At 48.9% G+C, this 23,917-nt stretch overlaps 1 protein-coding gene across 1 annotated transcript in view; it reads right to left on the bottom strand.

Moving 5' to 3' along the window:
- Positions 1 to 1,626: 1,626 nt before the first annotated feature.
- LOC119386652 (uncharacterized) overlaps positions 1,627 to 23,917 on the bottom strand; it is a 68,581-nt gene continuing 46,290 nt past the window's right edge. Inside the window, exons 5-6 of the mRNA XM_049413206.1 lie at positions 14,331 to 14,402; positions 1,627 to 1,788 (exon numbers count right to left, since the gene is read on the bottom strand). Coding sequence (XP_049269163.1) covers positions 1,667 to 1,788; positions 14,331 to 14,402 — 194 coding nt within the window. The 3' untranslated portion in view covers positions 1,627 to 1,666. The remainder of the gene's footprint in view (positions 1,789 to 14,330; positions 14,403 to 23,917) is intronic.

Here is a 23,917-nt window from a genome sequence, read left to right as displayed (position 1 = left end):
GTTCTCAAATACGCGGTCTACCAACACTCACGGTGCATGACGACGCCAACGCAGCAGCGCTTAGAATCGATCGGTGTTGCGATACACCTACGAAACGCCTACCGATCCACAAAATATGTATCTCCACCTCATGTGATGTTGCACTGCTTGCGGCATCGGCCTACCTTGGACCGACATAAATCAATTCATGACGTCATCATGTGGCTTCGCAATCACGTCCCATATTCTGGTGATGTATGATGTCACGGGATGACGTTACGTGGGCGGACGCGGCAAAGTCATGGAGGTGTACTTACAACTTCAATGTAAAAAGCTGCCAGTAGCAGCTTGAGGGGAACCTGACCACAAAAGGCTGCTTAATAGCGGTTGAACAAAAGGCAACATGCAAAGCTTAATGTCTACATAATGTAACACACGCTATAACGTGCTGTTCTCCACTGTAACACACAATAGCCATTGCCGAAATAATAAACAGAATCACAATGGAAAATTTTCACGCATCTGTAGCAAGGAGAATTATAGAGAACAAAGTGAAAGAGCGTCAGCTTTTTACTGCAGCAACAGTAATCATATACACACATTGAGTAGACCTTTGAAAGCAAGAATAGTTAGATTTAGGTTGTTTTCTTTGTGGGTTCTATGTAATAGTGTCGATAAGCGAAACTTTAGTATTTGCTTGCTTCACGTAGTTCTGATGGTAATAACATTCCAATTTTATGGTTGACGTATGTAACGTTTTAAGGAAAGAAGTACGCTCCTTTAAGGATGCTAGTACGAGCAAGAGCCCAGCGAAAATCCAAAACACAAAGCAAACGATAGCGGCGAGCTCAGCCATATGTCGTAGAGCTTTATATACAGGGGAGACGCATCAGTTTTCTGGACACTACTCATTTTACGTGCATACCAGCATAATCACTGGTACCCGCGTACGCTCCAAAATGTATACGACTTGTTGTCTTGCGCGCTCAGTATGAATATAGTCATGTTTGTTCTTCTCGACAACACACCCTTACCCTCGTGAATTATCGTGCACCTAAGGCCGCATCTTGTGCCAAGTGATGGCACGCAAACAGCTTATGGGAAGTAAAACACTGAGTGGTCACCTTGCAGGCGGATATAAAGAGAACACGTGGCCATCTCTATTCGCTAGCTATTTGCTGCGCCAAGGGGATCAACATAAGTGTTGCGTATTAAATAAAGCGCAATATAATAAATAAAGCCGTATTTGCTCTTAGGCCTCTAAATTTTGACGTATGCGTATGCCTCTGGTCAGGGGCATAGCCAGAATTTTTTTTCGGGAGGGTGGGGAAGTTCAACTGTACTTTATGTATGTTCGTGCGTGCGTTTGTACGTGAGCGTGTATATATACGCAAGCAAAACTGACAATTTTCGGGGGGGGGATATTAACCCCCCCGACCCCCCCCCCGGCTACGCTCCTGCCTCTGGTAATAATTCAAAGAAAATGTACTTGTATTTTTATCGGAGCAATATATTCCCGCTGCTGCATGATTGCAGAATTTAGGTATCGAAGTCAAACATCCATTCGCATAAGTCTCTACAACTACCGAAACCGAAAAAAATTTACGAACGTACTTGCGGTTAGAAAACACAGTGTAAAAATTGCTCAGACACGTCTGATTTATTACTGCCATAGTCTCCTCCAGGGTTACCAAATGGGACAAATACACCTTCCTAAATGAGGCCCACCACAGTAGCCGCTGCCATGTCCACTCGACAAGCAGTGATGCTTGCAGATGAAGCCGAGCAAAGGGCAGCCATAGGCACCATCTGTAAGTAATATGGCACAGGTTACCATAGACATTTAACGATAAACAGGAAGACCATTAATAGTAAAAATTGGTAGCAAGCAAGGTATCCTCAGCACAGAATTATACGCTCTAATAGGAGCTGTGCTTAGTTACAAATCACTACTTAGGATTTCTCTTGCGTCATAGTGTTCCCCTACGAAATAATTAGCCTAGAATCAACGTATCAAAATATAAGTCAGTGTACTATGTTTCTTTCATTGTCACTCATCAGTACACTGCGCCAAGCTTTAAATTAGGACCGGTGGTCTATTTCATGGTCGTTCTTTTTTTTTGTAGGTTTTTTATACACCTTACACTCAGTTTTTCTTGTCGTTAATAAAATTGCCTCTCCACAATACTCGAACGTAGCAGACGCAAATTAAAAAAAAAACAATTGTTCCAATCGAAATAACAGTGATCGACAGCTTCCACGGGTACTTGTAAAAAACACTGTAGCGGCGCAAAGGGCGATACTGCTTTAGAACTACTACTAACATGTCTCTCTCTTAAAGGGGCCGTGCAACACATTTCAGCATGGTCAGAAAACGCTGCCAATTAGTCGTCGAGCCTCCTGAAAGCATGTGAGCCAAACATTACAGCGCAGCACATGGCCTGCAATTTACAATTACTTCTCAAAGTCAGCTAGACATCGTTCTCTCTTCTCTCGACAAATAGTGCCGTGCCATATATTTAACCGCGCCATATACTCGAATTCACAGCCATTGGCTCTCGAGGATCTCGAGCTGCATACTTACGGCGACCGCCGCAGGAGGTCGCCACATTCCCGTGCGCGCGCTCGCTATCGCACTGAAAGCAAGCAGGGTGTTCGAAGAAAACGAAAGAAAAAGAGCTGAAGGTCATGACGTGCGCGTGACGTAAATTCTTTCCTCCGTGCCATTCCTCTCTGCTTAGCTTCCAACGCATTTGTCAGGACGAGGGAAGAGAGAAAGTAATGACAGCGTGCGACAAATCTGTAACTCCGCTCCTACCTGTGGGATTCTAAAAATTTTTGCGGTGATCTAATCGAGAGGCAATAAACTCCTTTAGTGAAGCCATTCGATAGTTACTGGAAAAGTTTTGCAGGGCGCCTTTAAGTCTTACATGTTTCATGCCAACTGAACAAAGCAAATATCTCAGTGCTTCCTTAATTTTCACTATATTGTGATAGGAATTAAATGGATACTCTCGACGGGACTTGCCATCGCTACGACGTCGCCGTCATGTTCTGCACGAATTGTAAACCGATAATATCACCCGTGCGTCGTATGCTCTAAGTAGAAGAAATGATCCCTGTCCCAGAACTTGTAAACAAACACTCACAAATATACCACTCGAGAAAAAGAGGAGCTCCAGGACACTGTCACCTTTTTACATCACGTTTTCCAATCATCCATACTCACAACAGACGCCGCGGTTTACGTCAAGCAGTGCCCCTTAAAATTTGCTACCTTCGATGACATCAAAGCCGAGGTATATCAGATGAAGGCTCTCGGCATAATCGAGGTCGCAAGGTCACCCCGTCTTTCCTCGGTGCTACTCCTGGACAAACCTGACAAAGGTAAACGTTTTGTGTTCGATCTGCAACGAGAGAGTAGCGCTCTGATTGCGGACTGAGAAACCACGCACGTGGTGGACCCACTTTTCGCCATTGCTACGAACAATAGATGGTTGTTCAAGTTAGATTTGTTGCAGGGATATTAAAAAAAACTTTTGTTTTTCGAAATATCCAAACCCAAGTTCTTTTTTTTTTTCAAATTCTGGCCTATAACATTTGCGCTGCATGCCGTTCGGCACACGGCACTCGCCGTCTTCGCCTGGTTGATGCGACAAGTTACTGATGGAACTCCCGGCGTCGAGTACCAGTACGACGGCGTCTTGCTAGCAAGCTCAACCTGGCAAGAACATATCTCCTCTCTAAGGTAGCTCTTCGCTTGAACTGGAGCGGTCGGACTGACCGTGCGTCCAAGCAAATACGAATTCGGCACGGAAGAAATAGATTTTATCGGACACCGCATTGGGCAGAACAAGCTAGCACCACTGAGAAAGGCTCGATAATATTGTAGAATATCCAAGCCGCATCAGAACCAAGGAAGAAGCGACAGGTGTGCACTCTTCGCTTGACCAGCTACCACGAGTACTTCATTCCAAATGCCGCCAAGACCAACGCTACAGTTACGGACTTAACTAGAAAGTGTGATAAAAGCATTGTTAAGTGGAAGCCATTTTGACAAGTTAAGTGGAAGGCGGCACATGAGAACGTGTTTAAGATGCTCTATAATGCACCTGCAGCCCTCCTGTGCTTCGCCTATCCGGTCTCCCGAAATAATGTGCACTGTGCGCGGACGCTTCCGACACCAGCCTAAGCACTACACTGATGCAGTCTCACGAGAGAACTCCGCTCGAGCGCTTATGCCAACCGCAAATTACTTCTACGAGGGTCTTCGTATAGAATTATGGAAAAAATAGATTGCAAAATGACCTTTTACAGGCTTGATGTCGGGAAGGAACCACATTAACATATGTAATGTAGTGTGGTAGAAGAGTAAAATAACAACCAGGAGTCACACAACGCAAATTCTGTAACCAGGCGTCACACAACGCGAATTGCGCAACGAGAGCGTTGTTGAATGCTTCCAAGCCATTACAAAGGGATCTGTCATTAATTCTTCATCGTCATCAGCCACAGCATCAACAAAGTGAACATAATGTCTTACAGGTATTTAGCGGGTGCCACGGATCTCCGCAGAACGACGAAAAATTGCATATTGGCTGCTTTCCTTCTTCACAAAAATTATGATTTATAGCGTTGTGGGTTCCTCGCAGTGCACTTCCTTTGGTTGCCAAGAAAGCCCATAAGGCTCCCATGATCCATTTCCTCAAGGTCTCAATAAAGTTGATTCCCTCTCTCTCAATCTTTCTCTCGTTAACATATGTTATAAAGTCTGGTGGGAGAGTTCAATAAAGACCGGGCGTCACACAATGCGAATTACGTAACTACTGGGTCTTTTAATGCTTCCAACTCATTACAAAGGGCTCAGCCATAATTCTTCGTCGTCATCAACCGTCGCATCAACAAAGTGCACATGATGCCTTACAGATGGTACCTCGCTTCTCCGTAGAATGACGAATAATGTCGTGGTGGGTGCTTCCCAACTTCACAAAAATTATGATTTGGGTGCATTGGGTACGTCGCTAGCGTACTTGTGTTAGTAGCCACAAGATAGTTTATAACGGGCTCTAGAAATGCCACTCCTCCAGTTTTCGCTGTCTGTGCTGCGCTATCCGCGCAAGCCCGACGTTTTTTTTAGACCTTGCGTGGCTCTGTGGTAGACCGCGCAGAATGATTTGGTCCGGTTCTTGCTGGGATCCTAATTTTTATTCTTTGCATTCGTCGGGTCAACGCTGCCGATGTGGGCTTTTCTTAACGCTCTCGCATTTAATTACCACTGTCTGTTCTCGCCTTTCCTGGGTAGATATAGTCAATCACCTGTGGCGCATACCCTTATACCGTGGCACGTGGTAAACGGGTATGTGCCACACGTGTCTGGAGGAAATAGTTTGACGACGTACGCGACAGGATTTTCACGTTATTCGTGTCATGGCCAGACAGTCATATTCGTCAAACCCTTTTACCCTTCAATGCAAAATTTGGTTTACACCAATTAAGTTAAGGAGGCGAACACAAGAGCACGCAGACGTGGGCGGCTAGATAGATAGATAGATAGATAGATAGATAGATAGATAGATAGATAGATAGATAGATAGATAGATAGATAGATAGATAGATAGATAGATAGATAGAAATACTCGAAGTACCTTGTTCGTTGGGTTCGCTAAGAAATGCTACAATTTCATATTTTTTAGATTGTTTATAAATTGTTATTTCGTATGAGAGCTTTGTTATGCAAGAGAGGTATTATTCATGACTGCACCTAGCTGACATGTGTTTACCTCCAATATATTTTGAAATGAAATAGACGAATGTCTAGTGCATTGAAATATGGACTAAAGTACTCAAATGGTTGGAACATTGGTGTGCGCTCTTTTGTGTTATCGGAGCATTATTTGTTCTATTCTTAAATTTGGGAAAGTGTGGCAAACGACCATGTGCACGAAATCGCGCGCAACCACTTTCTAATGAACATGTTAGATAACAACCGCCAGCCGATAGCTTCGACCAAGCATCCGCAACGGCATACACGGGCCAAGCAGCCACAAAGTGCTGCCTCACGAGCCCGCACGAAGAAGAAACCACGCCAAAGACGTAGTCAGTCAGTCAGTCAGTCAGTCAGTCAGTCAGTCAGTCAGTCAGTCAGTCAGTCAGTCAGTCAGTCAGTCAGTCAGTCAGTCAGTCAGTCAGTCAGTCAGTCAGTCAGTCAGTCAGTCAGTCAGTCAGTCAGTCAGTCAGTCAGTCAGTCAGTCAGTCAGTCAGTCAGTCAGTCAGTCAGTCAGTCATCAGTCAGTCAGCAGTCAGTCAGTCAGTCAGTCAGTCAGTCAGTCAGGTCAGTCAGTCAGTCAGTCAGTCAGTCAGTCAGTCAGTCAGTCAGTCAGTCCAGTCAGTCAGTCAGTCAGTCAGTCAGTCAGTCAGTCAGTCAGTCAGTACGCCAGTCAGTCAGTCAGTCAGTCAGTCAGTCAGTCAGTCAGTCAGTCAGTCAGTCAGTCAGTCAGTCAGTCAGTCAGTCAGTCAGTCAGTCAGTCAGTCAGTCAGTCAGTCAGTCAGTCAGTCAGTCAGTCAGTCAGTCAGTCAGTCAGTCAGTCAGTCAGTCAGTCAGTCAGTCAGTCAGTCAGTCAGTCAGTCAGTCAGTCAGTCAGTCAGTCGTCAGTCAGTCAGTCCAGTCAGTCAGTCAGTCAGTCAGTCAGTCAGTCAGTCAGTCAGTCAGTCAGTCAGTCAGTCAGTCAGTCAGTCAGTCGTCAGTCAGTCAGTCAGTCAGTCAGTCAGTCAGTCAGTCAGTCAGTCAGTCAGTCAGTCAGTCAGTCAGTCAGTCAGTCAGTCAGTCAGTCAGTTCAGTCAGTCCGTCAGTCAGTCAGTCAGTCAGTCAGTCAGTCAGTCAGGTCAGTCAGTCAGTCAGTCAGTCAGTCAGTCAGTCAGTCAGTCAGTCAGTCAGTCAGTCAGTCAGTCAGTCAGTCAGTCAGTCAGTCAGTCAGTCAGTCAGTCAGTCAGTCAGTCAGTCAGTCAGTCAGTCAGTCAGTCAGTCAGTCAGTCAGTCAGTCAGTCAGTCAGTCAGTCAGTCAGTCAGTCAGTTCAGTCAGTCAGTCAGTCAGTCAGTCAGTCAGTCAGTCAGTCAGTCAGTCAGTCAGTCAGTCAGTCAGTCAGTCAGTCAGTCAGTCAGTCAGGTCAGTCAGTCAGTCAGTCAGTCAGTCAGTCAGTCAGTCAGTCAGTCAGTCAGTCAGTCAGTCAGTCAGTCAGTCAGTCAGCCGTCAGTCAGTCCAGTCAGTCAGTCAGTCAGTCAGTCAGTCAGTCAGGTCAGTCAGTCAGTCAGTCAGGTCAGTCAGTCAGTCAGTAGTCAGTCAGTCAGTCAGTCAGTCAGTCAGTCAGTCAGTCAGTCAGTCCCAGTCAGTCAGGTCAGTCAAGTCAGGTCAGTCAGTCAGTCAGTCCAGCAGTCAGTCCAGTCCCAGTCAAGCCAGTCCAGCCACCAGTCCAGTCCAGCAGCCAAGTCCAGACAGCCTAGTCCAGTCCAGTCCAGTCCAGCCAGTCCAGTCCGCAGTCAGTCCAGTCCAGTCCAGTCCAGTCCAGTACAGTCCAGTCAGTCCAGTCCAGCACCAGTCCAGTCCAGTCCAGCCAGCCCAGCCAGCCAGCCAGCCAGCCAGCCAGTCAGTCAGTCAGTCAGTCAGTCAGTCAGTCAGTCAGTCAGTCAGTCAGTCAGTATGAGGAATAATTTAAAATTAATTCCCAAATCAGTTGAAAATTGTACCCTGTTCTCTTGACAAATGATGCCATAAAGCCGAAGTCCACGGTCATTGGCTGATTTAAGTATCATGCTCTGCATAGGTAGCGTGGACGCCGCGGGATGCCGCCAGGTGCCGCTCGCTCGCGATCGCACTTCGGAATACACTTCGATAGGAAGCTTCGTCATGAGGAGGTTTGGCGACTTGGAGGACGCGCAGTAGCTTTTCTGGGGGGCCCGCGGGCCCTTCGGTGCCCAGGGTAGCTTGTAATGAGGAAAAAGACCAGGAGGACTCTTTGACAGGCAGTATACGGAAAAACCAGGGAAAAGGTAAAAAAAGGGAGAAGGCGCGTGCTGCAATTAGTTACTTTAACATGCAGGGTGGCAGAAAAAAGGCGAAATGGTTAGAGGTTGAGGGACAGTTAAACAAGGAACGGATAGGTGTTTATGCGGTTACAGAAACACACCTTAGAAACTTCAAAGCGCCACCACACTTTGACAATTATATTTGGGAAGGATGTAACAGGATCACATCAGAAAGGAGGGGTGAAGGTTTTGGAATGCTAATTCATAGCAGAACAAAATGGGATAGAGTGAAACAAACGTGCTCAGACCACATATGGGTTTCGGGCAGTGGGTGGAAAGAAAACGTGGCTAGGTGTAGCTTACTCGTGGACGGGGAATAACTTCAGAGAAAAGAATCTGGAGATAGTGAAATGCATAAGCACCGATATTAAAGAATTTGGCCATGATGCTGAAATAATCCTTCTAGGGGACATGAACGCTCACATTCATGACCTTGACGGATATTCAGACACCAATGGCAAGTTATTGCTAGATCTCTGCGAGCAACCTAGTCTTGAGATAGTTAACGTGGGGCCTAACTGTGAGGGGCAGATCACGTGGGAAGTCGGAAACAGGCAATCGAGCATTGATTATTGCCTCATGACAGAAGGAATATATGACAAACTCAGAGAGATGAGAATAGACGAGGAAGGCATTAACAGCTTGGGTAGTGATTATAAACGCATAATATTACAAATGGGACATAAAACTGAAAACAAGAACATAGAATCAAAGTTTGGCAGGTTGTATCTAAATGACAAACAAATAACAAGTATAGCCGCAAGAGTCGAGGAAAAAGTAGACGAACTACCAGGTAAAGACTGGAAGTATAGTGAGCTGCTGCATGTAATCACGAAAGAAATGGAAAAAGAGAAGAAAACTATTTGTTGGAAAGTAAAGAGATAGCCAAAAAGTTGGTGGAACAAAGAAATCCAAGAGGCGATCGAGAAGCGACGTGAGGCATCACGGGAGCACAGACAGGCAAAAAAGGAGAAGCGGCCACAGGACGAAGTCAACGAAATATGGGAAATATATTTAGAGCAAAAATCCATTGTGCAGAAATTAGTCGAGGCAAAAATTAGAAATGAAACTGAACGCTGGATGACAGAGACTCGCGAAAAGAAGAAGGCCGCGCCTAGGATATTTTGAAGCCACCTAAAAGCGCTGGGTAGGAAGTCTGTCACAATGCAACAACGTTTTGTAGATGAAGGAGGAAATCAATTGGAAGGGTATGAAGCGCTAGGTTACATCAGAAAGATAACAGCCGATTCGTTTAAAACGGTCGCCCAGGGGATTCCCCCGGTGAGTAAAAGTACGCAAAGGAGTGCAACCGACGAAGATGTAGCACTAGAGAATTTCAATTGGAAGAAGGCCGAAGGAAAAATTCCTAAGCGCACTACTCCGGGCTTGGATGGGGTTCCCGTCAGCCTCATTAACGAACTCGGACATAACACTAAAGAAGCACTGCTGAAAGCAGTAGAAAAGTGCTTACAGGAGAGGGAAATACCAGACAGTTGGCGAAAAAGTAGAATGAACTTAATCTATAAAGGCAGGGGAGAAAAGGATAACAGTCGCTCGTATAGACCGCTAACCATTACATCGGTGCTATACAGGTTGGCGATGCAGGCAGTAAAAAAAATAGAAGCGTGGGTAGAAGAAAATGATATTTTGGAAGAACTTCAGAATGGATTTCGAATCGACAGGCGGTTAGACGATAATCTGTTTGTTCTTATCCGGTGTATAGAAATATCGAGAATAGAAAACAGGCCCTTATACGTAGCTTATCTAGACATCACCGGGGCGTATGACAACGTTAATCAGGAAATTTTACGGGATATATTGAAAGAAGTGGGCATAGGGGACGACTGTATACAGCTTTTGAGGGAAATATACCGATAAAACACAGTTTGTATAGAATGGGAAGGAATAAGTAGCAAGGACAGCGTTGAAATTAGCAAGGGGCTAAGACAGGGATGTCCTTTGTCCCCGCTGTTATTCATGCTGTACATGGTGAGGAAGGAAAAAGCGCTAGAGGGTAGCAACATTGGATTTAATTTGTCGCAAAAACAGGTCGGCAGGATGGTTGAGCAGAAGCTTCCAGGTATATTTTATGCTGATCATATTGTCTTATTTGCGGACTGTCAAGATGATATACAGTGACCGGCAGATATATGCGAAAGGGAATGTGAGGCTCTAGGACTAGGATTTAGTGCAACAAAATGTGGATTGATGGTATTCAACGATGACGAAGACCATGCGGTCTTAATACAGGGGCAAAAAATACCCAGGGTAAGCGAGTACAAGTACCTCGGAGTATGGGTAAATGAGGGAGACAGATATATGGAGGTACAAGAGAAAGCATCGGTAGCAAAGGAAAAGAGGAATGCTGCAATTATGAAGCACAGAGCTTTATAGGGACACAATAGGTACGAGGTGCTTCGAGGGGTGTGGAAGGGTGTGATGGTCCCGGGGCTTACATTTGGGAACTCAGTGGTGTGCATGAAGTCAGAGGTACAATCAGGAATGGATGTAAATCAAAGGACGGTGAGCCGCCTCGCGTTGGGCGCTCACGGGAAGACGACAACTGAGGCGGTAAAGGGTGATATGGGATGCACAGGCTCTGAAGTGAGGGCAGCTCAGAGCAAAAGGAGATTCGAAGAGAGGCTGAGGAAAATGAAGAAGAGTAGATGGGCAGAGAAGGTTTTCAGGTATTTGTATAAAAAAAGCGTTGAGACGCAGTGGAGAAAAAGAACTAGGAGGCGCACCAGTAAATATACAGCTAGCAGTGCGGGCGATATGGCAACAAGCAGCATTAAGAGGAAGGTCAGAGAGGCAGAGAGGACTTATTGGATGACAGCGATGGAACAGAAGCCGGCTCTGAGTAACTGCCGAAATGGAAAAAACGAAATGAGGAGGGAAAGGTTTTATGATAATTCAAGGGGAAGCGCTTTACTGTTTGAAGCAAGATCGGGCTGCCTTAGAACGCGTAGTTATAAAGCGAGATTCGGTAACGAAGAAGAACAATGTACATGCTGCGGGGGAACTAAGGAAACGATGGAACATGTACTGATTGAATGTGGCGATACTCAACCAGGTATACGTGTGGGCACGAGTCTATATGAAGCCTTGGGTTTTAGGGACAACAATGGAAAGCTGAACACGTCCACGATAGAAATAAGTAAGAGACGGTTAGAGTATTGGTGGCAGAAAAGTAGAGATAAAGTACAAAAATAAATAATGGGGAAAAATAAGGTCATTCTACCTTAAGAGGCAGAGAGATGGACCGTGAATTTATATTTTTTTGGTATAATAACATAGATTTAATCAATGTAGATAAGGTATTAGGCCAACATGAAACAAGGAAGTTTTTTTTTCCGAGCCTAGTGGCAGAATTGTCACCGCCCCGTTATAAAGTGGACGCTCATAGCATCCATCCATCCACTGCATCCATCCATCCACTTAGAGTAAGGCGCGCGTTCGAAGAAAAAAAAAAGGATAAGGCCCCTTGTCATCACCCTGCCTGCCTAGCTTAGTTTCAGCGCGCTCGCTAGTACGGAAGGAGAGAGAAAGCGCTTGAAGCGCGCGACACATTCCTGCAACTCCGATCCTACTTGACTGATTCTAAAAATTTTCGCGGCACTCTATCCGTGAAGCAATGAGCTTTTTGAATGAAGTCGTTTCACTATTACTTGGAAAATGTTTGCAGGGCCCCTTTAACTTAAGCTCTAGTCTATAATTCATCCCCAGAGTAGTTAAAACTCAGCTTGAATTTATGGAGGCGTAACCAGCGAATTTTGCATTTATATGAAAGTTTGCAACTGTCTAAATTAGGGTTAGGCGTCTTTTGCGTGTTATTTCGAAGCCGGGCGGCAACTCGGTCTTTGGACAACAACTGGCGTTCGTTGGCGCACCAAAGGACGGCTTTCGAGGTGCGTTGCAAAAGACGTCAGTCGTTTTGATTCGCTCGGCGGTTGCGTCTAGTTCACGGGGTAACAGGCTCGCGCTATTTCAAGTTTCGACTATGCAACAAGCGGCCGAGACTTGTGCGCTTTGGTTTTAGTCCTCCCGTTATCATCATCTTCTTTGCGCCAGGATGTATGCATTATTGAGCTTGAATGTTTTGGAAGGCTTTTCTCCGCCCTAGGAGTCCGAAAAACAATCAAATTAACAAAAAAATCCTCAACTGTTCGCTCTGTTTGTCCTTATACATATGCCCTGGAAACGTGTTGTGTAGCTGTGCACCTCAGATAAGCTGCACGAGCGCCGTGGATATGTGTGGCGTGCTGTCGGGGGGTCTCTGCAGAAACTCTTCACAACTACCTTCATGCAGAAGCCCCCGGTTTTGAGAAGTACAAAACGAGAGGTCCTGCTTACAGTACGCGTTACATCGTTGAGGTCTGAGCTGCACTGCTGTAAGGAATTTTGGAGAATTTTATGCATTGGAGCGTTTGTAACACGTGGTCCACTGAGAATGAAGTTGTAAATGCGCTGCATGCGTACAATGTTCATGAAAAGTCCTATATGGGCTCAGGACTTGTGATGTCACGCTGCCTCGCCGACTTTGTCAATCAAGTGCATGATGCACTTAACGTGGTTAAACTCGGGAGCTCGGCTTGTCAACACTGATATAATTAAAGTATAATAACAATATATCAGGTAACAGTTTGCACTGAGACCGTGTATTGCTGGTGTAAATGTGAGGTCCACCTTTGTACCTCCCCGCTTTAAAAGTGGGGATCGCGTTCATTTTGGGGTGCCCGTGGCACACTGCCATAGATGGTAGTCACAAGTGGCACAGAATAGCGCTGGAGTCTTATTGCAGAAAGAGACGAATCAGGTCAAACGTCAACAAAAACAATAACGGTTATAAAACCTTCTGAACATTTAGGTGAAACATACACAGGGAGTTTCAAGAAATGCGTCCGAAAATCCTCAAAAATAAGGTTAGGGCGATATTTGCTCGCAGCGGCAGACATCTTAGGATAGGTATAGGTTTCCACTGCATGCATTAATTATATAAATTAAATTAACTCTTTAATTCATCCAGGTCCAATAGGAGATTTTGAACTCTTTCAGAAAGGAGCCAATAGTTGTTTTCAAGTTTTCAAAGAACAGGCTCTGGAAATTTTAGCAGAGTGATTTATTCTGACAATTTTCGCCGTTGAAACCGAAACGCGGAAGAGTGCAACTTACATACTCTTCGAGACGTCCAGCATCAGCTAGCGTTCTTACAGCAACCATCGATATACTTCGCTTCGTAGTGAGCGCTGCACTTGTGGGTATAGAACGCAAGGCGCACACAAGTTGATTAATGCGGAACTAACACCACTGCAATAGCTGTCGGAAACAATGACGTCAGTCTGGTCGTCTCGCTCATCGGCGCTTCGATTTCACTTCCGCCGGTGAATTTGGTCACATTTCATTACTGCGCAATAACTGAGAAAGGTCACTTTCGTAAATGTAAAGCGGTAATGGTCTCTTCGCAGGAAGGACTTCAATATTTCAGTGGCGCAGGCCGCGTGTATCTTATAATTAAAAAGTTAATTTATTTAGTTCCTGCAATTAGCACTGCAATGCTTGCCTCTAATCAACTCACTGTCTTCTTACCGAAGCGTCATTTCCGATAACCACGTTAAGGAGACAGGGCGTGCAAACACGGACACAAGAGAGAAGTCAAGGCACCACAAGCGCCGACTAACAATTGAAAAGGCGCAGAACAGCGGAAAAGAAAGAAGGCACGTCTCTTTAACATTAACCAACTAGCTCAGCTCCCTGTTATCTTAAAATTTCCGGTAGCAAACATCACAATAAAATAAGTGTTGCATGCACCAATACATGAATTAAGCGAAAGTGTTTGTACTCCTTTATTGAAACATTCTGTTTGTCATTTGAATAAGTGCCTATAATTAACGTATATTTTACAGAGTGTATGCGTATTCCACATAAACTCCGACAAATTTAAAATACCACTTTTATAGAAAACACAAAAGTATCGGGATTCATACGGAATGTCATAGTAGGGTTACCCATTGAAACCGTAATTCAATGCGGAGAGTTGCGACTTGCACCACAGTGATGTTCCCTGCTCGTCAGGAAATGGCAGCTTTCAAAACTTTAGCTTATCAAGCCCATACCAGGACGAAATAACGACGGTGGCGCTTAGGATGTCATTAATGCGTCCGCACAATTCGTATTTCACTAAAAACAAGTTTTATTTCTCTTGTACATTTAGAAACACTAGATAATGTGAGCATTATCTGCCGCAGGATATTCATCGCATGTGAATTCTTACCTTCGTAGTGAACTCCTTGATGGTGCTCCGTATGATCATGCGGCGAAATACCAGCGGCTCCGGCCAGAACGGCTGCGCAGATATTAAGAAAAATGTCACTACCTTCACGCTGAGTAAATAACTACATACGAAAGCTAGCAAGGTTGTCCGAGAGATTTCAGCGCATGTTCTGTAACTCTCAGTTCACGCAGATATTGTCACGTGGTCGTGACGTCGACGAAGACAGCAGTCGGCGTTTGCAGAATGAAACTGTTTATTTGGCCGAACTTGTGGCCGGGAAAATGAGAACTAGAACTACAGCAATACACGCTGTACAATGATAGCGGCGAACAGGGCGTCGTCCGTCGATCGACTGACAAGCAGTCAAGCGCGTCGGCTTTTATACAGGCGCTATCAAACTTTCCAGCGATATCGCTGGTGGCGGCGTTATCTCTCGACAAAGCTGGAACATTCTCGTGCGGCGCGCAATCTTAACAGATTGTTCCAAAACAATCGCGAAGCTTCCTACACATCACGGCGAGGCCTGCGCAGCGCGTTGCCCACAGTCTTTGTGGGTGAAGCTTACACTCATATATAAGACTCGCGGCAATGACCCCCTCTGAAAAAGCATCGTCCCGATGCTTAAAAACAGAACATGAATACATGCAATACTAAAGAAAACTAATAAAGAAAGCAAACATTAGAGTCCTCCGGTGCGCTAACGAGCATAGTACGGTTTAAGGCGCACCACATGCACGACCTCGGGTCGAGCTCGGCGCCTCTGGGAGTTCGTGATGCCGTCGGGGACAACCTCGTAGTCGAGTACGCCGAGACGTCGAAGTACCGTGTACGGTCCGAAGTATCGTCGAAGAAGCTTCTCGCTCAGTCCGCGTCGTCGTATTGGCGTCCAGACCCAGACACGGTCGCCGGGCTGGTACTCGACGAAGCGTCGTCGAAGGTTGTAGCGACGGCTGTCGGTGTGCTGCTGGGTCTTGATGCGCAGGCGGGCCAGCTGTCGAGCTTCTTCGGCACGTTGTAAGTAAGCGGCGGCGTCGACATTTTCTTCGTCGGTGACGTTGGGTAACATGGCGTCGAGCGTCGTCGCTGTGCTCCTTCCGTAGACTAACTTGTACGGCGTCATCTGCGTCGTTTCTTGGACGGCCGTGTTGTAAGCGAAGGTCACATACGGAAGGACGGCGTCCCACGTCTTGTGCTCAACGTCGACGTACATGGCGAGCATGTCGGCGATGGTCTTATTTAGACGCTCGGTGAGGCCATTGGTCTGCGGGTGGTAGGCGGTGGTTCGGCGGTGGCTCGTCTCGCTGTACTTCAAGATCGCCCGAGTTAGGTCCGCAGTAAAGGCGGTACCTCTGTCTGTGATGAGGACCTTTGGGGCGCCATGTCGCAAGACGATGTTCTCCACGAAGAACTTGGCTACCTCGGCGGCACTCCCTTTGGGCAAGGCCTTTGTCTCGGCGTAGCGGGTGAGGTAGTCAGTCGCTACGACGATCCACTTGTTGCCGGAAGTCGACGTCGGGAACGGCCCCAGTAGGTCCATCCCGATTTGCTGGAACGGCCGGTGAGGTGGATCGATTGGCTGCAGAAGTCCCGCTGGCCTAGTCGGCGGTGTCTTCCGCCGCTGGCAATCTCGGCAAGTCTTAACGTAGTGGGCGACGTCGGCAGCAAGGCGTGGCCAGTAGTATTTTTCCTGTACTCTGGCGAGCGTTCGGGAAACACCGAGGTGTCCAGCCGTCGGGTCGTCGTGTAGGGCCTGGAGGACTTCTGGTCGCAATGATGAGGGCACGACGAGAAGGTAGTCGGTTCGAAGTGGCGAGAAGTTCTTCTTCAGGAGAACGCCGTTCCGTAAGAAAAACGACGGCAGTCCTCGCTTGAATACCTTCGGAACCACGGCGGTCTTGCACTCGAGGTACTCAATAAGGCCCCCCAGTTCCGCGTCGGCCCGTTGCCTTTCGGCGAAGTCGTCAGCACTTATAGTTCCGAGGAAGCAGTCATCGTCGTCGTCTTGCGGCGGCGCGTCGACGGGGGCACGAGACAGGCAGTCGGCGTCGGAGTGTTTTCGTCCAGACTTGTACACGACGGTAATATCGAATTCTTGAAGCCTCAGACTCCATCGTGCGAGACGACCTGAAGGGTCCTTCAAGTTAGCTAGCCAACATAAGGTGTGATGGTCACTAACAACTTTGAAGGGCCTGCCATAGAGGTAGGGGCGAAACTTTGACGTAGCCCAGAGAATGGCAAGGCATTCCTTTTCTGTTGTGGAATAGTTTGCTTCTGCCTTGGATAGTGACCGGCTAGCATAACTGATAACCCTTTCAAGCCCGTCAGTCTTTTGCACAAGGACGGCACCGAGTCCTACGCTGCTTGCGTCGGTGTGTATTTCCGTATCGGCGCAATCGTCGAAATGCGCAAGTATGGGTGGCGTCTGCAGGCGTCGTTTAAGTTCTTGAAAGGCTTCCACTTGCGCCGCTTCCCACCTGAATTCCACGTTATTCTTCGTGAGAAGCGTCAGTGGTTCGGCGATCCGTGAAAAGTTTTTGACGAAGCGTCGGTAATAGGCACATAAGCCGAGAAATCGGCGCACGGCCTTCTTGTCGGTGGGTGGCGCAAAGTCGGCGATGGCAGCTGTTTTCCGCGGGTCTGGGCGCACTCTAGACTTGCTGATCACATGACCCAGAAACAGGAGCTCGTCATACGCGAATCTGCACTTTTCTGGCTTCAGGGTCAGTCCAGAGGCCTCGATTGCTTGAAGTACTGTCTCAAGCCGCCGGAGATGCTCGTCGAAGGTCGAGGAAAACACGACGACGTCGTCCAAATACACAAGGCACGTCTGCCACTTCAATCCGGCCAGTACGGTGTCCATGACACGCTGGAACGTCGCAGGTGCCGAGCAAAGACCGAAAGGCATGACCTTGAACTCAAAGAGGCCGTCGGGTGTTATAAAGGCAGTCTTTTCTCGGTCTCTCTCGTCGACTTCGATTTGCCAGTAGCCGGTCTTGAGGACCATCGACGAAAAGTGCGTCGCGTTGTGAAGTCGATCCAGGGTGTCGTCTATTCGTGGGAGGGGGTACACGTCCTTCTTCGTGATTTTGTTCAGGCGCCGGTAATCAACGCAGAAGCGCAGTGTCCCATCCTTCTTCTTCACTAACACCACGGGTGACGCCCACGGACTCTTGGACGGCTGGATGATGTTGTCGCATAGCACCTCGTCGACTTGTTTCTTTATCGCGTCGCGCTCTCGAGTAGAAACTCTGTATGGGCTCTGACGGAGTGGTCGAGAATTTTCTTCTGTTATAATGCGGTGCTTCGCAAGGGGCGTTTGTCGGACCCGCGATGACGACGAGAAACAGTCCTTGTATTGCAAGAGCAGGGTTTGAGCTGGTCTTGTTTGGCCTTCGGAAGGCTTGGGTTGACGTCAAAATCCGGTTCGGGACCTCTATTCGTCGAAGCAGGTTCGGCAGCATCGAAGAGGGCGAAAGCATCGCTGGCGGCTACGCATTCGTCGATGTAGGCAACAGTCGTACCGAAGTTCAGGTGCCTATATTCTTGGCTGAAGTTTGTCAGCACTACTTTGGCTTTACCGTCACGCAGCTCGGCTATACCTCGTGCGACGCAAATTTGACGGTTCAGGAGTAGGTGCTGATCGCCTTCGATGACGCCTTCAAGGTTCGCAGCTTTTTCGGTGCCGACGGAAATAATGACGCTGGAGCGCGGCGGAATGGTCACCTGCTCTTCTATCACATTCAATGCATGGTTGCCTGGCATCGCGTGGGGCGGGAGCGCTTTGTCTGAGTTCAATGTTATCGACTCAGAGCTCAGGTCGATGACGGCGCCGTGGTCACTTAGGAAGTCCATTCCCAGTATCACATCCCTGGAGCAGTTTTGTAGAATTAGAAAGCTTGCAGGATAAGTCCAGTTATTGATGGTGACTCGTGCCGCGCAGACACCAATCGGCGTTATCAGATGGCCTCCAGCGGTCCGGATCTCGGGGCCTTCCCAAGCAGTCCTAACTTTCTTCAACTGTGCTGCGAACGGCCCACTGATGACGGAATAGTCTGCTCCAGTATCGACGAGAGCGGTGACGTTGTGGCCGTCGATCAGAACGTCGAGGTCGCTAGTCCGCCGTCTTGCGTTGCGGTTACGTCGCGGCGTCGGGTCACGGCTGCGTCGGTTTGCACCGCTGCTTCCTCGTTGCGTTGTCAGGTCTGCTTCCGGTCGCAAAGTTTCGTCTTCAGGACGTCGTTCGGCGTTCGGCGGGGGCTCTGAACTTCGTCGCGGCGTCGTCGTCGACGGCGGAGGATCTTCAGCATTTCGTCGTTCAGCAACCGCACCTCCATCGGTTGCTGCCCTTAGTTTTCCGGATACGGGCTAGGCGACCGGCCCCGGTTTGGGCCAGTGTACGGCCGGCGGTGCGGTGACATGTAGCGGCCGGGCGACGGCGAGCGGGAAGGTCGTCGTTCTTGCCACTGTGTTCCGGCGAGGTAGTCGTTGATGTCGCGCGGCCGTTCGCCTGGCTCCGGGCGCGGCGCGTTGATAGCGAATCCGCGTAGTCCTATCTGTCGGTACTGGCAGCGGCGGTACGTGTGGCCGGCCTCTCCGCAGTGGTAGCAGAGCGGGCGGTTGTCGGGGGCACGCCAGACATCGGTCTTCCTCGGGGTGTTACGCTGGCCGGCAGGTGGTCGGTAGGGCGTCGGTGGCGGCGGCGGCGTCTGGCGACGGTACTGCGGCGGTGTGGCGTCTTGGCGGGGGCGTGGAGGAGGAACATGACGGCGGGCTGCAGCAGCATAGCTAATAGCTTGCGGCTGCGGCTCTGCTAGCTGAGGCGCGCCGAGTGAATGCTGGATCTCCTGGCGCACGACGTCGGCGATGGATTCTACTTGAGGTTGCGACGGAGGTAGAATTTTTCGCAACTCCTCTTGCACGATTGCTCGAATCGTCTCACGCAGGTCGGCGGGTCCTAGGGCTTGAACGTCGGCGTAGCTTGTAGCCGAGAAGCTGCGGTTGTATTGCCGCGTTCGCATCTCAAGCGTTTTCTCGATCGTGGAAGCCTCCGATGCAAATTCAGCGACCGTCTTCGGCGGATTCCTTATCAATCCAGCGAAGAGTTCCTGTTTGACACCCCGCATGAGGAACCTCACTTTCTTCTCTTCGGGCATACTTGGGTCGGCGTGTCGAAACAGGCGATTCATCTCTTCCGTGTAGATGGCAATATTTTCATTGGGCAGCTGCACACGGGTCTCCAGCATAGCCGCGGCCCGTTCCTTGCGGACCACGCTCGTGAACGTGCTTAGGAACGTCGTCCGAAAGAGATCCCATGTTTGTAGGGCGGATTCACGGTTCTCGAACCACGTCCTCGCGGCGTCTTCTAGGTAGAAGTATACGTGGCGCAGCTTGTCCTCGCAGTTCCAGTTATTAAATGTTGAGACCCTTTCAAAGGTCTCGAGCCAAGTCTCGGGGTCTTCACATGGCGAACCACGGAACGTCGGCGGCTCCCTGGGTGGCTGCATCACGATTGCCGTAGGGGGCACTGCGTCAGTCATCGTCTCGGCGGTCGATGTGGCGGTCTTCGGCAGCCTGGCGTTTTCGGGAAGGAGCCCGTACTCTGGTTGTAGTCCCTTCTGCCGACGGCTGGTTCGAGGATTCGGGTTGTCCTTAGAGTCGTCTTCTTCGCGGCTTGGGCTTGGGTCAGCGCTCCGCGGTGGTGTCCGGATCATGAAGCAGCACCTCCATCAGATGTCACGTGGTCGTGACGTCGACGAAGACAGCAGTCGGCGTTTGCAGAATGAAACTGTTTATTTGGCCGAACTTGTGGCCGGGAAAATGAGAACTAGAACTACAGCAATACACGCTGTACAATGATAGCGGCGAACAGGGCGTCGTCCGTCGATCGACTGACAAGCAGTCAAGCGCGTCGGCTTTTATACAGGCGCTATCGAATTTTCCAGCGATATCGCTGGTGGCGGCGTTATCTCTCGACAAAGCTGGAACATTCTCGTGCGGCGCGCAATCTTAACAGATTGTTCCAAAACAATCGCGAAGCTTCCTACACATCACGGCGAGGCCTGCGCAGCGCGTTGCCCACAGTCTTTGTGGGTGAAGCTTACACTCATGAAATATAAGACTCGCGGCAATATACATGACTGCAGTAAGGCATCAAGGTCTTCTTCATGATGCTGACAGTTGTCTTTAAAGGGCCAGTAAACAACCCCACGCTCCAAAACGAACATGCAATGAAGCGGTAACTGCGCGCTTGTACGATGTGAACATGCTGCCGCAAGATTTTTGCTAATAAGTGCTGTGATAAGAAAGTTACAGGGTATAGAACAACCCGCGTCGGCTGGTTTCGGCTTCTCGCTCGGCCTTCCCACCCTTTTCGGCAGCCAAGAGGAGTAGCCGTAGCCCGCTGTCGTGACTACGCCCACTTCGGCAACGTAATATGACGACAGCGAATACGTCATCGGCACGCAGCCAACGACCGAGCAAGGCTTCCTCCACGTGTCAGAAGCTTCCTTCAGCTAGTCAGAGTGGTGCTGGGGTCACCGTAGCGGTGGGGTGAGGAAGTGCGGTAAATGCGTGGCCAAAACCACATTACCGCAGGGCCAAGGCGCCGTCTCGTAGTGCAGATGATCAATAGATGAAGTCGGTGCAACGTAATGTTGCCCATGGGCAAGATCACGTCACTTCGAGCACGAGGAAGACTGGACAGGCGCTAGAGAGGGACGCGAAAATTGTTTTTCGAAATGAAGCATCTGCGTGGCGCGCAGCGCTATGCTATTCATAAAATGTGATCGTCTAGGCTGTCTGCACGAATCGCCAAGCTTGTTTGGCTAAAAAGAAAATCCGGCACATCCCACGCACTGTGGCAATTGATGTAATGCGAAGCAGCCAGCAAAGAGCTGCATACATTGCCTTGTTTGTCTTTGAGCCTAATGAAATCATTCATGCCACGGCATCTAGTTCATCATATATCGCATGTGTGCCATGCACGCATGCGTGCACAATCTGGTATATACAATGTATGACCTGTATATATATATATATATATATATATATATATATATATATGTGTGTGTGTGTGTGTGTGTGTGTGTGTGTGGTCAGCTGGTCCAATGAAACGTATATTCTGGTCATGATGGCTAGCGCAAATGGAACACGGAGGAAAAAGAGAAAAAACTCGCCCAATTCGCTACCCTCCTACGTATATTCTGGTATATACACTGCATGGCCTGTCATTTATGTTCACGACGCGCTCGTGTCATGCCATACCAATTTTGGTATATATCCAGTTAATAAAAAGGCCGCAAGCGCCCCATGACAGTGTCATGTAAATCATACCGTACATGACATGCCTAATATGATTCGCATGTTAGGACCTGTTATTTATATTCGTCATACAGTCGCATCCCGCAATACCAATGTTGGTGCATATCAAGCTAGCGTAACGGCCGCGAATCCACCATGAGCGTGGCACTTCAAGCATGACATACATGACATGCATGTCATGGTTTTCATGTTACCACCTGTCACCTATGTTCGTCGACAATCGCGTCGCACAATATCAATCTAGCGAAATGGCTGCGAGTGCGCCATGAGCGTGGCATGTAAACCATGTCGTACATGACATGCATGTCATGATTTTCATGTTACTACGTGTCAGTTATGTTCGTCATACAGAAATGTCTCGTCATACCAGTTTTCATATATACCCATTCATTTAAACGGCCGCGAGAGCCCCGACACCATGTGATGTAAATGTTGCTGTACGTGAAATGCGTGTCGCGATTTGCACGTTAGGACCTCTCATTATGTTCGTCATGAACTCTTGTCACGCCATACCACTTTTCTTACATATGAAATTACCGGAACGGCCGCAAGAGCCCTAATACCGTGGAATGTAAGTCGTGTTGTTCACGACATGCATGCCTTGATTTTCATGTTATGACCTGTCATTTATGTACGTAATACTGTCATGTTATGCCATACCAATTTTGGTATACATACGATTAACGAAATGGCCAGGAGAAAACAAAGTCGTAGGCGGCTAGTAGATAGATAGATAGATAGATAGATAGATAGATAGATAGATAGATAGATAGATAGATAGATAGATAGATAGATAGATAGATAGATAGATTGTAGCGAAGCGTTGGAAGTCTATGTAATGGGTCGCCCTCTCGGGCGCTCTCTAGTGGGTCGTCCGCTTCGGCTCTTCTCTGACAGCACGCTCCTCGCGCTCAGAGTCCGCGCTCTGTCTTGACTGTCGCCGTTGTGCTTCGTCGACTAGTGCCGTCAATAAACGCCTTTATAATTTGGTGGAGAGTGCTGCGCCGTCCAACCAGCTTCGGTCCGTTCGATGCCCCTGGCGCTTCGATCCCGTACCGTGCCCTCTACCATGCCTCAAGACGCCGCCCAGCAAACGCTTCCCCCTGTACCGACACCATGCTCCGGTTCCCCCCGCATCCGCGACCCTCCTATATTCACCGGCGCGGATGGCACTGACGTGGAGGACTGGCTCGCGATATACGAGCGCGTGAGCGTACCCAACAAATGGGACGAGGCAGGAAAGCTGAGTAACCTGGTTTTCTACCTCGCGGGTGTGGCCAGCCTGTGGTACAACAACCACGCAACCGATTTCCTCACGTGGTCTGATTTCAAGACCGCCATCATCAACGTGTTTGGCCGACCTGCCGTACGTAAATTGCAAGCCGAACAGCGTTTACGTGAACGAGCTCAGCAGACCGGTGAGTCGTTTACCAGCTACATCGAAGACGTCCTCGACTTGTGCAAGAAGGCCGACGTAACCATGTCTGAGTCTGACAAGATTCGACACGTTATGAAAGGCATCGACGACGATGCCTTCACCATGCTGCTCGCCAAGAACCCTCGTACCGTGACAGAGGTGATCACGCTCTGTCAAAGCTACGAGGAGCTGCGCCGGCAGCGGTTGCTGACCCGTCGACCTCCATCACGCGACGGCGACCTCGCTGGCTTGTGGGCCATTTCTGATCACTCGGGCTTGCTCGCCGAGGTCAAGTCATTTGTACGCGAGGAAATTGCCCGCCAGCTTTCTCTACTGACCTTGCCTCAGTCGCAGCATGTTGAACAGCCGTCGACCACACTGCTGCCTCCCTTACGCCGCGCTATTCAACAGGAAATCGCGGAGGTCATGCCGGAATACCACCAGCCACCTCCGGCGCTTGCGCCACTCAGTTACGCGCAAGTTGTAGCCAGGCCACCCCCAGCGATCCCTGTGTCTGCCCCACATCCTTACGCCGAAGTCGTCGCCAGAACACAGGCCTTCCAGGCGAGTGTGCCGGCTGCGTACGCCGACGTCATTCCTAGGCCACGACTGCAGCCCACCATGCAGTCCTATCAGCCGCCGCCCCGTCCACCGCGTCTTGGGCCATGGATGGGACCCACCCCGGCGAACCGATGGCGCACTGCCGACAACCGCCCCATCTGCTTTGCGTGTGGTTGCGCCGGTCACGTCGCCCGCTATTGCAATCGCGTGCAGTCGCCTCCAGTCGCCTCAACCATGCCAAGCCAGTCGAGCCGCCCGTATTACGATTCACCGCAGCCTATGTCACCGC

The sequence above is a fragment of the Rhipicephalus sanguineus genome, chromosome 3 (genome assembly GCF_013339695.2).
Source record: "Rhipicephalus sanguineus isolate Rsan-2018 chromosome 3, BIME_Rsan_1.4, whole genome shotgun sequence".
NCBI lineage: Eukaryota > Metazoa > Arthropoda > Arachnida > Ixodida > Ixodidae > Rhipicephalus > Rhipicephalus sanguineus.
Note: the sequence above shows the minus strand (reverse complement) of the source record. Positions and strands in the feature narration are given on the sequence as shown.